Source organism: Mauremys reevesii, linkage group 26 (assembly GCF_016161935.1).
Source record: "Mauremys reevesii isolate NIE-2019 linkage group 26, ASM1616193v1, whole genome shotgun sequence".
NCBI lineage: Eukaryota > Metazoa > Chordata > Testudines > Geoemydidae > Mauremys > Mauremys reevesii.
This window is the reverse complement of record NC_052648.1, coordinates 1,172,017-1,188,126: the sequence shown is the minus strand read 5'-3', so window position 1 is coordinate 1,188,126 and position 16,110 is coordinate 1,172,017. Positions and strand designations below refer to the sequence as shown.

General features: G+C 56.6%; 1 protein-coding gene across 4 annotated transcripts in view; it reads right to left on the bottom strand.

Annotated features, from left to right (window-relative positions):
* MAST3 (microtubule associated serine/threonine kinase 3) overlaps positions 1–16,110 on the bottom strand; it is a 73,521-nt gene that overhangs the window by 46,071 nt on the left and 11,340 nt on the right. For 3 of the 4 annotated variants that reach the window (XM_039515386.1, XM_039515387.1, XM_039515388.1), the window contains one exon: positions 15,255–15,344. The exons of the other annotated variant lie outside the window; for it this stretch is intronic. In XM_039515386.1, the coding sequence (XP_039371320.1) occupies positions 15,255–15,344 (90 nt within the window). The remainder of the gene's footprint in view (positions 1–15,254; positions 15,345–16,110) is intronic. 4 annotated transcript variants of the gene reach the window in all.

Below are 16,110 nucleotides of genomic sequence, written 5' to 3'. Positions count from 1 at the left end.
GGTGGGAGAGGGGTGAAATGCTCTGGCCTGGGTGCTGGCTGGGGGAGAGAGCAGGAACACGGGTAATACTTGCAAAACTGAGATCTGGTCTGCACCACAGACCTATATCACTCAGGGGTATGAAAAATCCACACCCCTCAGCGACACAGTGATACTGACCTAACCCCACGTGTAGACAGGGCTATGTCAGCGGGAGAGCTTCTCCTCCCACCAGCACACCTACCGCCTCGCGGGGAGGCGGGCTAACTACGCTGACGCGAGAGCTCTCTCCTGTTGGCGTGCAGCGTCTTCAATAAAGTGCGGCTGCTGCGCCAACGCAGCATTTTAAGCGTTAACTTGCCTTGAGCAGTGCACTGCTAAGGCCCTATCCACATGGCAGGAACCTTGCTAACGGTGGCTATTTTAATGGCTGGGTTTAAACCCAGCCTAATTTGGGCAGAAATTCCTGTCCCAAGAACTGAAATCTATTCTAGATGATAAGGACAGAGATGCTGGTGTGGCTAGCACCGCTCCAGCTGGAGTGTGCATAGGACCTGGATGGCAACGGTCTTGCCCTGGGAAACCCCAAAGATCTTACAGACCAAATGCCCCACTGCTGAATCCTCCTACTTGTCTCCTTAGCTGGGGACTGGCCTGACGCTGAGGTGGCTCCCCCTCCAGAGCACAACTCCCCAGCCTGAGCTCCATCCTGCTTCTTATCACCCTGGCTCTACAGCTGGACACCCTGAAGTGTCTTTAATCCCCCTGCAATTACCTCCACTGCTCTGCCCCCACGTCCTCCAGCCCAGAGCTCAGCAGCTCCAAGCAGGAGAGGAACCCAGCCTGAGCCAGAGCTTGAGTCCGGAGACCTGGAACATCCTCTCCCCAGGGTGGCAAGACTCGGGGGCCCCAAATCCTGAGTCACAGACACCCATCACACATACCCCCCCCCCGCATACAGAGACTCCTCACTGCATGGAGCCCCAAGGGCACTGGAACAGTTTTTAATAGTGGGGGTGCTGAGAGCCATTGAACCAAACTCTAAATCCTGTATGTGATAGAAACTACTACAAACGGGGGGGGGGGGGCAGCAGCCCCCCCCCCCGGCTCCAGGACCTATGTGTAGCCTCCATCCTGTACAGAGCCCCCCCCACAATTCATGTAACCCCCAGGCTACAGAGCCCCCCCCTTCATGTAACCCCAATGCTGCATGTAACTCGCGCCACTGCTTGTGAGCACCACCCACACGTTGCAGTGATAACACCTCGCCCCCCACTGCATGCAGCACCCCCCCATTCTCCTCCCCCAGCACCTAGCACTGCCCCCCACTGCATGCAGCACCCCCCCATTCTCCTCCCCCAGCACCTAGCACTGCCCCCCCTTGCATGCAGTTCCCCCCTCCTCCTGCACTACATGCAGCCCCCTTTCCTCCCCCGCACCGACTGCATGCAGCCCCCCCCCTCTAGTACTGACTCCCCACTCCCTCTCCCCCGCACCTAGCACTAGGGTGACCAGATGTCCTGATTTTATAGGGCTCTTTTTCTTACATAGGCTCCTATTACCCCCACCCCGTCCCGATTTTTCACACTTCCCGTCTGGTCACCCCACCTAGCACCGACCCCGCACCTCTTGGAGCGCTGCAGCAGGTCGCCCTGGCCCCGCTGGCCCCGGTAGCCGGGCGGCGCCGCGCCCCAGTAGCTCGGGTCCGACATCCCCGCCGGGCCCGGGCGGCACCAGAGCGCGGCGCGGCGCGGCCCAGCCCAGCAGCCTCCGAGCGCGGCCCGCCCCGGGCTGGGCCCTGCCGCCTCAGAGCCCGCCCCGCCAGGGGCCCCCGCGCCCAGCCAGCCCCCCACCGAACCTCTGCCCCCTCCCCGCGCCCAGCCAGCCCCCATCGAACCTCTGCCCCTGCGCCCGGCAAGCCCCCTTTCTGCCCCCGCGCCCAGCCCCCGCCCCACCGAACCTCTGCCCCTCCGCGCCCGGCCAGCCCCCTTTCTGCCCCCGCACCCAGCCAGCCCCCACCGAACCTCTGCCCCCTGCGCCCGGCAAGCCCCCTTTCTGCCCCCGCGCCCAGCCAGCTCCCCACCGAACCTCTGCCCCCCGCGCCCGGCAAGCCCCCCACTGAACCTCTGCCCCTCCGCGCCCTCCCCTGCGCCCAGCCAGCCCCGGGATCCTGCCTCCCTCCCCCGGGATCCCAGCCCCCTCCTTCCCCGGGACCTCTGCCCCCGGGCTCCGAGCCCCCGCTCCTGGGACCTCTACCCCCCTCTGAGCCTCCTTCCCCTGGGGACCTCTGCCCCCTCTGAGCCCCCTTCCTCCCCAGGACCTCTGCCCCACCCCGACCGAAGCCTGCCCCAAGACCATCACGAGACCACTGTGCCTCCAAGTCGCCCCCCACCTCCGGGCCTGCCCCCACTGAGCCTTCCCCCCACAACACCCCACCTTCCGGGCTGAGCCTACCCCCAAGCCCCCCCCCACACACACACTGAGCCCCTTCCCAACCCAGAGCCCCTCCTGCAGTCCTGGTACCCCTCCAACTGAACCCCCTTCCCCTCCATATGAAGGCCTGAGACCCCTTCTTCTCCCAGCCCCCCGCTGCTGAGCCCCAACCCACCCCTGCAGCCCTAAGACTCCCTCTAATTAAGCCCCCTTCCTCTCCCAGCCCATGTAGACCCAGCCACACACACGCTGTCCCACAGCTGAAGCTTCCCTCTCACCATGTGAGGGGCTGAGCCCCTGGCCTCTCCCAGCCCCCCCATCCCAGTATCCCCCCTCTAACTGAGCCCTGTTTGGCCCCCCGACTCCATCCATCATCCCTCCTCCCCCATTGAGCCCCTCGGTCCCCTTCCTGCCCCCAGGCTGATCTTATGCCCCCTTCCTTTCCCAGTCCCCGGCTAACAGGCTTGCCGCTCCTGCCGCCCAGGAGGGGCTACACTGCCCCCGTGGCTGCGGAAGGGGGGAGCTGGCAAGTGGGGTCACTGGAGGCACTGTCCGCCACCCCACACCCATCCACCCTTCCTGCCCCACTGGCTGTACCCACCTTGCTGTGGTGTGTGCAGAGCCAGAGCGATTGTCATGGACATCGTGTGGCGTTTGTGTATTTCCTGCTGTCTGAGCCACATATAAACAAACACATTTGTAGAAGTACCACAGCAAGCCACATTCTGCTCAGCGCTCTCACCCATGCAGGCAAATCAGCCAGGCCCAGGGGTCATGCTCAGGCAGCAGTAGGGCCTAGTGGAACGCCACTGAAATCACAGCGGGGTGCATTCAAATTTTACAACCTCCGTGCTGCTCCCATGCACATCACTGCCACGGAGCCCTCGCCTCTCCCTGTGCAGCAAGGACCAGCAGACACCCTGCAGAAGAGGGCCCTTCCCGCCTTACAGACAGACATTAATTCCAGACAAACTGCCAGGTGACAGGAAGACCGCACAAGAGCACAAAAATCAAGCACTCCAGTTAGGAAATGCCAGAAGGAAGGCTGCTCAGGCAACCACGTACTGCCTTTGAGGGCCAGATTTTCAGAGATGCCTACTGTTCTCAGTGGGAACTTCTGAAAAGCTGGGCCCATTTGTGGATACTGAGCCCATCTGAAAATCCTGGCCCATTAGGATGAGCCAACTCCCACGGAACCCAATGGCAGTCTTCCCAGCGGCTCCAAAGGGCGTTGGTCTATCACACAGAGCCCTATTTTTCACTAACCTTGTTCTTTAAAGCAACTGAGCAAAACTCCAAAAACCTTAAAACAAAAAATTCAACCTAGAGCAGAGACCAAGCCTGGAAAATTTCAACTTAAACAGTTTGCTAAAGTTATAAGCAACTGAAAAAGGGTTAGAACGGGTCATGTAAAGGAACCTTAAGCACAGGTATTGCTGCTGCCATGCCTATAACATTCATATTTCTACCGCTCACAGCGTCCACCTCAGCCCCTCAGTGCAGGGCACATGATACAAACACAAGCAAAATGTCATTTGAAACATCACCACATCAAAACAATCGAGGAATTGGAATCATCTCACCAACAGGAATCGCACTGTCTCAGCTGGCCACAGCACTGGCACAGATGTCCCTGGATTTTAGTCAGTGAAGATACTTGGGAGAGAGAGAGAGAGAATTTAAGCCCAATCTCCCTTTTTCCTCTCCTCAAAATCCTAATTAATACTGAATCTGTGACATCCCAGTTGTCTCCACAGCGACCATCTGATGTAATACTCAGTGCAGCAGCACTCCCACAAGAGAAGCCGTCCCATCTGGGCCAACTGCAGGATCTTCGGCACTAAGGTAGGAGGAGGAGACCGAATATTACAAGAAAGTTAAACTGCTGTTTGCATAAATGTTCTCTTACTTTGGGCTTGCTAGGGATGAAAAGCCTCCTTTAAGCACACGTCTGCTCAGTGAAGGAGGCGTTAAGCAAATGGGTCGTTGCGGGAACAGAACCCCAGAGCCACAGGAAAGCAATCCCCGCCACAGCGAGGGAACTGGGTTGGGCAAGAGCAGGAGGCTTTTCCACTCTGTGGTCACATAGTGTGGATTGTCTTAAAAATACATTTCTGCAACTTAACTCTGCCTAGCTTCTTCCTTCATTGGCAGAAGAGCTCCAGCCAGCACGTTACAGATTTTGCATGTTCTTTTCTTAGGCCTGGTCTACACACAGCATTTGTACCAGTCTGTCACTATGTGGCTAGAGGTGTGAGTTTCTATTGGAATAGTGATACTGGTGCAATCCCCGTGTGGATGCAGTTGTACCAGTATACTAGCATCGAGGGAATGTATCTGCACTGGGGAGCTGTTCTGCTTTATCTGCACTGGCACAGTTAACGGGGTATCACTTTCGTGTTTAGACAAGGCCTCCAGAAAGCTGTGAACTTCCCACTGCTCTTGTTGCATTTCACCCTTGAGAGGAACCACAATCCCCATGCAACAAGCCAAACTCAGCCCTACTGGCAGAGATCGATGAGGCGGTGAAGCTTAGTGCCAAGCGAGTCTGGCTCTCCAATTACGAGGCCTGTCTGTTCCAACCATTCCCTTTTTACAATTAACACTGGTAGCCTCCCATCTCTTCCTTTGTTACAGTTTAGCTCCTACACAACCAGGAGTTTAGTGCCTAGAAATCTAAATTAAAAGAGAAACCTGGACCCAATCTCAGCCTTCTTATAGCTACATTAATGAGAAATCCACTTCTTGCCAATCACACACAATGAAGAGTGTCCGATGCTTTTCAGCCAGACGGATCTCCCAGTGCATTTTACAAACCATGGACTTGACTCTGCTGCGCGACCCACATGCAGTGCTGAAGAAACAGGGACAAAGGGGAACAACTGTATTGGGGCCCTACACTCAGGAGGGCCCCCAAAACATCTGACTGGGGTGAAATTGAAGGTGGTGAGGCCTCAGCAAACACGATGCGCCTGGGCCTCAAATTTCTCCTGGCGGACTTGACCACATGGACACACCCCATTGCTTGTCCATGGCCCCACTGGCGCTGAGCATGCCCAGGAATCCATCCATGCCAACATCACTGCCGGATCAGGGCCTATAGAGATTCCTTCGCCCTGGACTGACCAGCAGTTTCCTCCCGAGCAGGACGCAGCACGCGTTTAACAACACAGAGCAACACTACACAACTTTGCAGGGCAGGAAATGAAGACGAATACCATAGCCAAGGAAAATGACACAGGGGATTTAGGGAGGCAGGAAGCAATTACTCATGCTGGAATTTAGCCAGGACACTACAATTACCAAGAGTGCCCCTGAATCTTTAATGACTACAAGTGGCCAAGACCTCAGTTTACATCTTATCCCCAAATCAGCACCCCCAACAGTATTTTGCATGTTGGAGCATCTGTTCATGACTGCAGGAAAGGGACACACACGCTTGAACCTGGGTGCTTTGGAGGGTTCCATGCAGGGCCCGTTTTAGGCTTATTCCACCAATTCTCCCGAATCGGGCCCCGCGCCTAAGAGGGCCCCGCGCCCAGTGAGAATCCCTTCCCTGGCTAGAGGCGCCTTTTTAATTTTTACTCACCTGGCGGCGCTCTGGGTCTTCGGCGGCACTTCGGCGGTGGGTCCTTCGCTCGCTCTGGGTCTTTGGTGGCGGGTCCTTCAGTGCCACCGAGGACCTGGAGCGAGTGAAGGATCCGTCGCTGAAGTGCCGCCAAAGACTCGGAGCACCGCCCGGTGAGTACAAGTCCCACATGTTTTTTTTCATGTGTTTTTGGTTTTTTTAGTCATCCCTGCCGGGTTCCCGTCAAAACTGTTCGAATTGGGCCCCGCACTTCCTAAAGCCGGCCCTGGTTCCATGCAGTTCCTAGCTAGGCCCAGCCCTGCTTCATTTGAGAGCTGACAAGATCACAGCAAAAGGCAGTATGGGTGCAGCCTAATTAACGCAAACAATGAGACACACAGTCATTAAAGCAAGGGAGTTCTGACGGCTGCCAAGACACCCAGAGCTCAGCCACATTGTGCCTATATAATGCAAGCCACCTCCCTCACCCAGTCATCACTGTGCTTCTAGCAAGACCCTTTATGCTGGAAGCACTGCGTCACCATGACAACTTCCTCCATCACACTCTTCCTGGTGCCGCAGTTAGAGCGCTAATGCAGAAAGGAGCATCTGCATTGACATGTTCCTGAGAGCCAGCAATGGGTTTTCAGCAGCCACGCTGGGGAAGCATTGGAGGGTTTTTATTAGTGAACATGTCAGTAAGTTTGAGGGAGGGAACAATTAGCACATGATGATCTGACCAGCCCCAGCGGCCTCCAGCTGGGAGATCCAAAACCATGCTCTGAAGTGCCCCTAGCCTCTGTTTGCTGGAAGCTGGGAATGGCCACAGGGGATGGATCACCTGATGGTTCCCTGTTCTGTTCATTCCCTCTGGGGCACCTGGCACTGGCCACTGTCAGAAGGCAGGATACTGGGCTAGATGGACCTTTGGCCCGACCCAGCCTGGCCGTTCTTATGGCCTTCAGCTTGCCTTTTTTCATGTATGTTGCTCAAGGGCTGGGGAGGACAAAACCTTCAAAGTAAATTTCCAACCACCACTCTTTCCCCTGCAATAAGGTAGCTAGAGGAGCAAGTACTGTACCTGGATTAAATTGCACCTAGAGAAGGGAGTCCTCCCACACTGTGCAAACGTGGCTCCTAAGCCTTATCTACACTGGGGAAATTTCATGTCCCTCAGAAGATTCTACATAACCAGCTAGAGTTTTAAGGGGGAGGCATAGCACAGTGGTTTGAGCATTAGCCTGCTAAACCCAGCACTATAAGTTCAATCCTTGGGGCCATTTAGGGATCTGGGGCAAAAATCTGCCTGGGGATTGGCCCTGCTTTGAGCAGGGGGTTGGATTAGATGACCTCCTGAGGTCCCTTCCAACTCTGATATTCTATGATGATCTAACCCTGCACAGAGCCATTCACACTGGTCTCCCAGGCAGCTGTGCCAACACCTGTGACACTGAGTTGGCTTTAGCAATCTTTACAGAATTTCCCTAGCGTAGACATGTCTAGAGCCTGCACTTCAGCAGCCCAGGCCCTTGCTAAACACTTCCCCACCTTTGTGCAGAAAGCAAGTGGCAATTTTATTGTCATGCCCAGAAAGTTTCTTTTTGTATGCAAAATAAATGTCCTTCCTGAGACCCATGAATCTGATTATTACAGTGGAGGTCAACAAAAAAGATTTGTAGGCTTGCTGCTTTCCCACAGCCTGAGAGACCAGACAGATTCCATGCCTCAGCCATTCATATCCTGCAAAGTGCAGTTTGGATGACTCTTGCTGTATTTATGATTAAACTGGTTGCTGACTGGCTGGCAGGGTCACTTATCATCAGAGACCTCCCTTACTCACCCTGCCTTGTACAGCCGCTTCTGGGCACAGTATCACATACTTGTGTTGGAGATAGGGTGACCAGATGTCCTGATTTTATAGGGACAGTCCCGATATTTGGGGCTTTTTCTTATATAGGCTCCTATTACCCCCCACCCCCTGTACCGATTTTTCACACTTGCTGTCTGGTCATCCTAGTTGGAGAATTCTCTCGTGCATTTATATTAATCAAGTGAGATCTCTGTTACATTGGAAAGCCTGCAACAGGGAAAGGAAAAACAGAGAGATAATCTCCCGCCCCGTGTTTTAATTCATCTCCTGGCTTGATTAGTAGGGCAGGTGCTAAGTGATCCCAAGTGTAAATTGCTTGTTACCACCTTTTCAGAAAATATACAACAGCTGCCTGAAAAGCACAGTCTATAGCCTTTTAAACATCAACTGTCAAACCAAAACATTGCAGCAAACAGGGCAAATATCTAGAAAGCGTGAACAAGAGCAGTTAAGTGTCAGAGGTTCTCTAGAGAGCTTCCAACATGGTTTGAATCTCTGTAGGCACAGAGACCACGTCTACACTACAAAAATTAAATTGACCTAACTCATGTCGGCATACAGCCGCTGCAGTGATTACATTACTTGTGTGAGTCTACACTTTGCTCCTTGCATCGGCGGTGCGTGTCCTCACCAGGAGCGCTTGCACCAATTGCACCGTCAGTGTGGGGCATTGTGGGACGGCTTCTGAAAGCCAGCAAGAGTGGATGTAAGCAACGCAGTGTCTACATTCTCACTGTGTTGCCCTAACTACATCGACATTGACTCTACATCTCTCATGGAGGTGGAGTTCTTAAGTCAATGTAGCAGGCGAGTTTCGTTAGTGGGAGAGAAATTTTGATGTAGTCATTTACAGAGTTAGGTCGACATAAGCTAACTTGCATCTACCTAACTCTGTGGTGTAGAGCAGGGCAGAGCCTTTAAAGGGAATTCTCTCTGGCCATGAAAGGTCAGGCTCATGGCCTGAACCACTGAAGAATCATTCTGGAACTACTATCTTGCTTGCAGATTACCTAGACAAAATTTTCTGCCTGAGTAAACAGGTGCAACCTCACTGATTTAAGAGAATTTGGTCCCATAATCCTACTTGTATAAGAATGAAACCAAACAGGCCTAAGAACTAAACATCAGCAACAAAATCCTCAAAAACAAGCACCCGCCACCCACAGGATTCTATTCCTATGGACGTTTCACTCAAGAAAGCAACACTTTTCACCTTCTTCTGCAGCGTGGGGCACAGGTCACTTGCAGGTTTGAACTAGTGTAAATGGTGAATTCTCCATAACCTGAAGTCCTTAAACCATGCTCTGAGGAACTCAGCCAGGGGTTAGGGGTCTATTGTAGGAGTGGCTGGGTGAGGTTCCAGGCTCCAATGTGTGGGAGGTCAGACTAGCCAATCTGAGTCCCCATCTCCCTGCAGTGCATTCTGAAACTGGAGATAAGTTGAATGCAGACATCTGGAATAAGCTTTGTGGCACTGCAGCATCTCCAGTGTGGTTTGGTTTAGCATCTTTTCCCCTGTGGAAAGAACAATAACTACCGGAGAAAGCACCTGCATAATTCTGTGCCATAATGAAGCAGAATCAGAGGTTGGCATCAAACTCTCTAGCAGGACTATTAAGCTCAGCAGAGAAGAGGTGATTCTTAGTTTGACTGTTTCTGTGCAGTTACCTCACTGAATTCCTTCTCTGTAAAATGGCAGCTCATCCCTTCAGACCTTGGTGCCCCTACTGCCAACTTACTGATGCAGAAACACAAACCACTTAGAAACTCACAGCCAGTCGAACAGCCACCAGCACCCCAGGGTCTCTCCTGGGTTCAGCTCGGAGAAGGTTTAGAATTTTGCTTTCTTAGGATGTTCTGAGGGCTCTCTGCACTCCCAGACCCGCTCTTCCCACGAGAAGTGTCAGTCCCACCGTGGGGGGTTGGATTTACACGGTGGGAGACTCCTCAAGGAGAAAAATGGCAAGATGCTGGATGGTGCAAGCCAGCAGAACTCCCTCTGCTGGACCACGAGAGAGCAAAGGACCATGGATCCCCCACCTTTGCTCATGTAAAAATGCACTCAACCAAAAAGCCTCTAGCCTCTGGTTTATCGACAGCATATGCTGGGCTGGTTGGCACAAATGGAGTCTGCACAGCCACACACACACGCACACACAGCGAATTGACTGCGCTCAATATGCACTCAAGTCTAATTAGCACGAGAAGAAGGAATAAAAGGGTTCCTAGGCTAACATCCTGGTGAGAAGGAGCATGAGCCTTTCTGCAGATGCCCTTGACACATGGCATGTGTTGTGTCACTCAGACCCGCTTAGCAGGTTAGTGCCACTGGCACCAGGTATCTGCACCCTGTAATGTAGGAGAGATGCCTTTTGGGAGGGGCTTCAGAGCCCTGATCCTGCACCACTAATGCCAGATTTGGGGATCACAACCGGTTTGTCTGGAAAATGATAACACCAAGTGTAACAGACACATACATGCAGCCTCCTGGTGCAGACCAGCCAATCACTAAGGCCTGCCCTGTGCCAACACCCCACACTCTCGCGTGTGCAGGATCCAGGGTCCTACCCACCTCACCACCACAGCAACACCTTCTGGACCTTGTCTCTCTCCGTGCCCCTCCGCCGTCACTCTGTTCACTCAACAATCACCATCACTGGGGCAGGAGCAGGCTCCATCTGGATCAGCCTCCCTACGTCTCTGTTCCCCAGCAGATCTCAGCTGAACACAGCCCCATTCTCCCTGGCCCTGCCCCAAACCTCTCTCCTTCCCCACCTGTCCTTAGTTACACTTGGTAAATGCATCAATTCAGCAAAGCACTTTGGGATAGAGCGTGTACAACAGGATGCACAGAATAAAGTCACACGTGCACACAGAGCAGAGAGCGTGCACACGCACGTGCACACAGAGCAGAGAGCGTGCACACGCACGTGCACACAGAGCAGAGAGCGTGCACACGCACGTGCACACAGAGCAGAGAGCGTGCACAAAGCATTCCCGTTAGCTGTAAGTGTGAAAGTAGAATGAATTATATTGTAAAAATAAGAATGGATTAAAGAAATGTTGTATGTACCTTTAAGCAGAAATCAAAAATGTTGAAATACAGGTGCCAGGAAAAGAAACATTAGGCATAAACAAAGGTGCTAATGGCGAAACATTAACAGAAGATGGGTAATAGTTAGTAAGGAAATAAGCTATGCATGCCTAGCCCAGGTAAACTTATCTGATTCTGCTTCCTTTGTTATCTTGTTAAGTTCTCACCCTTTATCTGTATAAATAAGATAGTTTGTGTCTTGCATGGTGCTCACATTATCTGGGTGTTATTAGCAGAGCGCTGTGCTAATAAAACAGAGTGGTCTGACAAACTCTGAGTCCTGAGTCTAACTTTGACATAAGCAAGTACCCACTGCAGCTGTAAGGTTTTGAGACCCTCGTCTCTGCTGCCACCAGATCTGACCTCATGAGAAACGCGGATCTTCAGCCTGCCCTGGAAGCCGCCCTTCTCATTCCCAGCCAGGTGCTCAGTCAGGAAAGTGCCTCTTTATGAGACTGCAAAGGAAAAACGCAGCCGCTCAAGCCCTGAGCCTGCAGGCTCCCTGTGCTGAGGGGTTCCCTTCCTGCTACTGGCCATTCCCTGCTTCTGTGCCCTTTTTGGCCAACCTGAAACCAGAGAACTTTGAATCCCAGAGAACAGGGTCCCTAGGGCAGGGCAGCCCATGGCCAGAGGCTCAGCCTCAGGTTCGCCCGAGCGGCCACGCCAACATTACAGGATGCTGGATTCGGAGCACATCCTGGGATTTAGGAAAGTAACAGAACTCTAACCGCGTTGCCCGGGGCAGTTGGGGCAGCCCTTGAGGAAGCTCTCCCTGACCCTGGCTTCATCCCGCCCCCTCACTACGGCTGCAAGACACACTGCACCCAACGTTGCCTGGCCGAGGCAGGGTTGAAACGTGCTCATTCTGCTCTGCTGCTCTTGAATTCATGTCACTCAGCTCAGCAGTGACCCGGCATGAACGTCTGGGGGAAGGTACCTCCGTGGGACAGAGGCCCATAAGTACCGTCCGCTCTCTGGGCTTTCAGTTCAGCACCAAGCTCTGCCTCCACGGTCCATGGGGCCAGGCCCTGCCTCCCAAGACAAAGCTCTTGGCTGGCTCCTGGGCTGAAATCCCTCCCAAGTGCCCAGAATGAACTAAGTACAGATCCAGGCTAGAGGTGCAAACGCGCATACGCAGCCCTTTCTCCCCAGGCCCGGGATTTGCTGCAGGGGAGCACTGCTAAGCAACCCTTGTTTTTCCATGATGCTGGTTCAGATGGACTCAGAAATGTGAGCCCCGCACACACGAGGCTGTGTGCCCTGCCTGGAGAAACCTGAGCGCACACATGGCTTCCCGCACGCAAACCAGCGGGGGCTGCTGCATTCAGAGGAGAGGATGCCTCAACCCGCAGCCCCGTCCCGCACTCCGAATGCCTCATCCCCATCCCCCAGCCTGGAGCCCCCTCCTGCACCCCAAACCCGTCATCCCCGGCCTCACTCCAGAGAACACCCCCCCAGCCCAGAGCCCTCACCCCCTCTCGCACCCCAAGCCAATGCGCCGGCCCAGAGCCCCTCCCGCACCCCAAATTCCTCATCCCCAGCCCCACCTCAGAGCCGGCACCCCCAGCCGGAGCCCTCACCCCCTCCCACACCCCAACCCCAGCCCAGTGAAGGTGAGTGGGGGAGAGCGAGCCAGCGAGGGAGGGGGAATGTAGTGGGCGGGGCAGGGCAGGGGGCAGCGCTAGGGTGTTCAGTTTTGTGCAGTTAGGAAGTCGGGGACCCTAGCCCCTCCCTGGGGGGCTGTGAGCCTGGCTGGGGGGGGGAGGGCGCTGACATGTTCCCAACTCCCACGGAGCCCCTGCCAGGTCAGACTGATGGAGCTGCCAGACGGTGCGAACCCCCAGCCTTCCCGGGGGGCACACGGCTACTGGGAAGGGAACTCGGCTCCAGAAAATGCTCCCTGCAGCCTGGGAGTGAGCACGACTCCACCGGGTCAGCCACCAGCGCTTGGCCTGGGTGCAGCGGGTCCCCGGAGTGCCTGAAAACCACTGGGATCCATGGGGCCCACCAGTCCTGCCACCTACTGAGCAGCACCAGCGTCCTCCAGCCGAGCCAGACGGCTGGGAAACAGCCCAAGTCCTTGGTGCATCGTCCCTGCTGCCATGACGCTGCAATACCCAGGTCACGTTCCGCCCTCTCCACACAAGGCTGTGTCCTGCCACCCATTGGTGCCCAGGGAACTGGTGCAAACAGGCACATTGGCACGAAAAGGAGCTGCCCAGCCTCTCCCCACACCCTGCTCCCCGAGCCCCTGCCACCAGAAATGTCCTCACCCCCTCTGCTGCTGGGCAGGCTTCGGGAGCAGCACCCCAGGAGCTGGGGCACTTACAGAGACACCCAGAGGGTACAGTTCCCTGCTGTTACATGTGCGCCTGTCCGGCTAATGGCAGCTGGGGTCCGACTGCTCTCAATCCAGCTGGTCTCTCTCCAGCACACAGCCACTGCGTGTGGGGGGCAGGCACGGCCTGGCTCTCCAGCTGCAGTCCAGCATTAATGCCCCATTTCAGATGGAGCAGGGGCTGGGTGGGAATGAACCTGTCAGACAAAACCCTTCCCATTGCCCCATTAACAGTCTCTCCCCGTTGGAATCAGAGACAAGAGGAGGAGGAGAACTATTAGCCCATAATGCAGAGACCGCGCCAGCCTGATGCACACAGCTGCTCCCCCGCCCAGCCCAATCCAATCCACACAGCCGAGAGCGGGGAACCCCAGTCTGACCCACAGGGCCAGCCCCTCCTAGACTGACCTGCACAGCCGAGGCCCCCGGCCTGTCCCGAACCACACAGCCGAGAGCCAGTCCCCCCACAGAGATGCCGCCCCAGCCTGTCCCGAACCACACAGCCGAGAGCCAGTCCCCCCACAGAGATGCCGCCCCAGCCTGTCCCGAACCACACAGCCGAGAGCCAGTCCCCCCACAGAGATGCCCCACCTGTCCCGAACCACACAGCTGAGAGCCAGTCCCCCCACAGAGATGCCGCCCCAGCCTGTCCCGAACCACACAGCCGAGCCAGTCCCCACAGAGATGCCCCCGCCTGTCCCGAACCACACAGCCGAGAGCCAGTCCCCCCACAGAGATGCCGCCCCCGCCTGTCCCGACCCACCCAGCCGAGAGCCAGTCTCCCCACAGAGATGCCCCCCGGCCTGTCCAAACCACACAGCCGAGAGCCAGTCTCCCCACCGAGATGCCCCCCGGCCTGTCCTGAACCACACCGCCGAGAGCCAGTCCCCACAGAGATGCCCCCGCCTGCCCCGAACCACACAGCCGAGAGCCAGTCCCCACAGAGATCCCCCCCCGGCCTGCCCCGAACCACACAGCCGAGAGCCAGTCCCCCCACAGAGATGCCCCCCCAGCCTGAAGAGACCCGACCCGCAGAGCCCTGCAGGAGCAGAGCCCAGGCCCCGCAGGACCCCCAGCCCGACCCGCAGAGAGCTCAGAGCTGGGGAGTTGCTGACAAGCGGGAATGGCTGGAGAAGGCAGTGGGGCAGGCTGCCCCCCACCTCAGAGATGCACAGACTGGGCCGGGAGGCTGCCTGCTTGGGGTTAAAGGCGCTGGCACTCGGGCACTGGCCCCGTTTCATAGCAAGAGAAACAAGGTCTCCTGCCACCAGCGAGGGTGGCACCCAGTGGGCGAGGGCCCCTCGCATCTGAGCCCTGCAGTGCCCATCCCGACAGGCAGTGCTAGCAGTGCCCTGCAGCTCCACACGCTTTCCAGCAGGGGGAGCACAAGCCACACACTGGATCACGGCTCCAGCTGCAGGCTTCCCATCACCCCTCACTGCCCCTGCCCCGTCCAGCTGTTTGAGGGGAGGGGGCAGGATAACTGCGCAGTGACAGTGGGGTGCAGCAGGGCGCTGGGCCCCGCACTGACCCAGGTGATCCCGGGTATAACACAGTGGGCCCCTTGGCTGGACCCCCTTGACTCACCCCCCGCCCCTGGGGCCATTCACGAGCAGCCTCAGGCAGAAGGTTCCAGGTGCAGCGGAGGGGTGGGCGCGCTCCCCGGCTGTCCTGCCATGGCTGGAACGCCGCCCCGCAAGGTACAAGGGATGCTGCGTGGCAGAACACAGCCCATGGCGGCACTCAGACATGCCAGGTGCGTTCAGCGCTGCAGCAGGAACCTCCTTTGCCTGCCCTGCCCGGGAGGGCGCTAGGGTTACTGATCTGCGCCCTGCTGCCCCGTGCGAAGGGCTCCCACTCTAAACAGCAGCCAGAGAGTTTACAGCCTGCTGCATGCCCCAGGGCTGCTCCCTTTCAGCTCTGTCCCGGCCCCAGCTGTGCTGGGTGGTGCTAGGGGACCGCAGGGTCTTACCTCCAGGGATGCAGGGTTAGTAACGGGCTGCAGGGGCTGCAGGGGCTGCAAGGGCTCAGCAGGGTCGGGCTCTGGCTACTTGGAGACAAACTGTAAAGCAAGATGCACCAGACCAGTGTGAATTCAAATGCCGCCCCCGCCAGTGCCTCGTGCACCCTGGTGCTGGCCAGCAGCCACTCAAGGCCACACTCCTCCAGGTTGCACATACCCTCCAGTGGGGCTTCCTATGGGGCGTCTTGAGGGTCAGGACTAAGAGGCCCCTCGGGGGTGGGGCAGGGCTGGACTATCAGGAGGGGTGAGAAGCACCCGCACAGCCGTTTATGTGCAATGAGTCCAAAACTGGAATTGCAGGGGGTTGAGGGCAGGGATCGAGGGGCCTGGGCAGAGCAGATGGGGAGCCTGGGGCTGGGCTGGCAGGGAGCTGTGGCAGGTCTGCAGTGAGAGGCACTGGCAAAGCTGGGGGGGTGGGGAGCCCAGGGCTGGGGAAGGACGGGGCTCTGGGTCAGGAGTGAGGGGAACGGGCACAGCTGGGGAGCCCAGGGCTGGGGAAGGAGGGGGCTGCAGGTTGGGAGTGGGGACACCGGCACAGCGGGGGTGGGGAGGAGACCAGGGAAGGGGGCTGCAGGTTGGGAGTGGGGACACGGGCACAGCGGGGGTGGGGAGGAGACCAGGAAGGGGGCTGCGGGTTGGGAGTGGGGACACCGGCACAGCGGGGGTGGAGAAGAGACCAGGGTAGGGGGCTGCAGGTTGGGAGTGGGGGCACGGGCACAGCGGGGGTGGGGAGGAGACCAGGAAGGGGGACTGCAGGTTGGGAGTGGGGCACGGGCACAGCGGGGGTGGGGAGGAGACCAGGAAC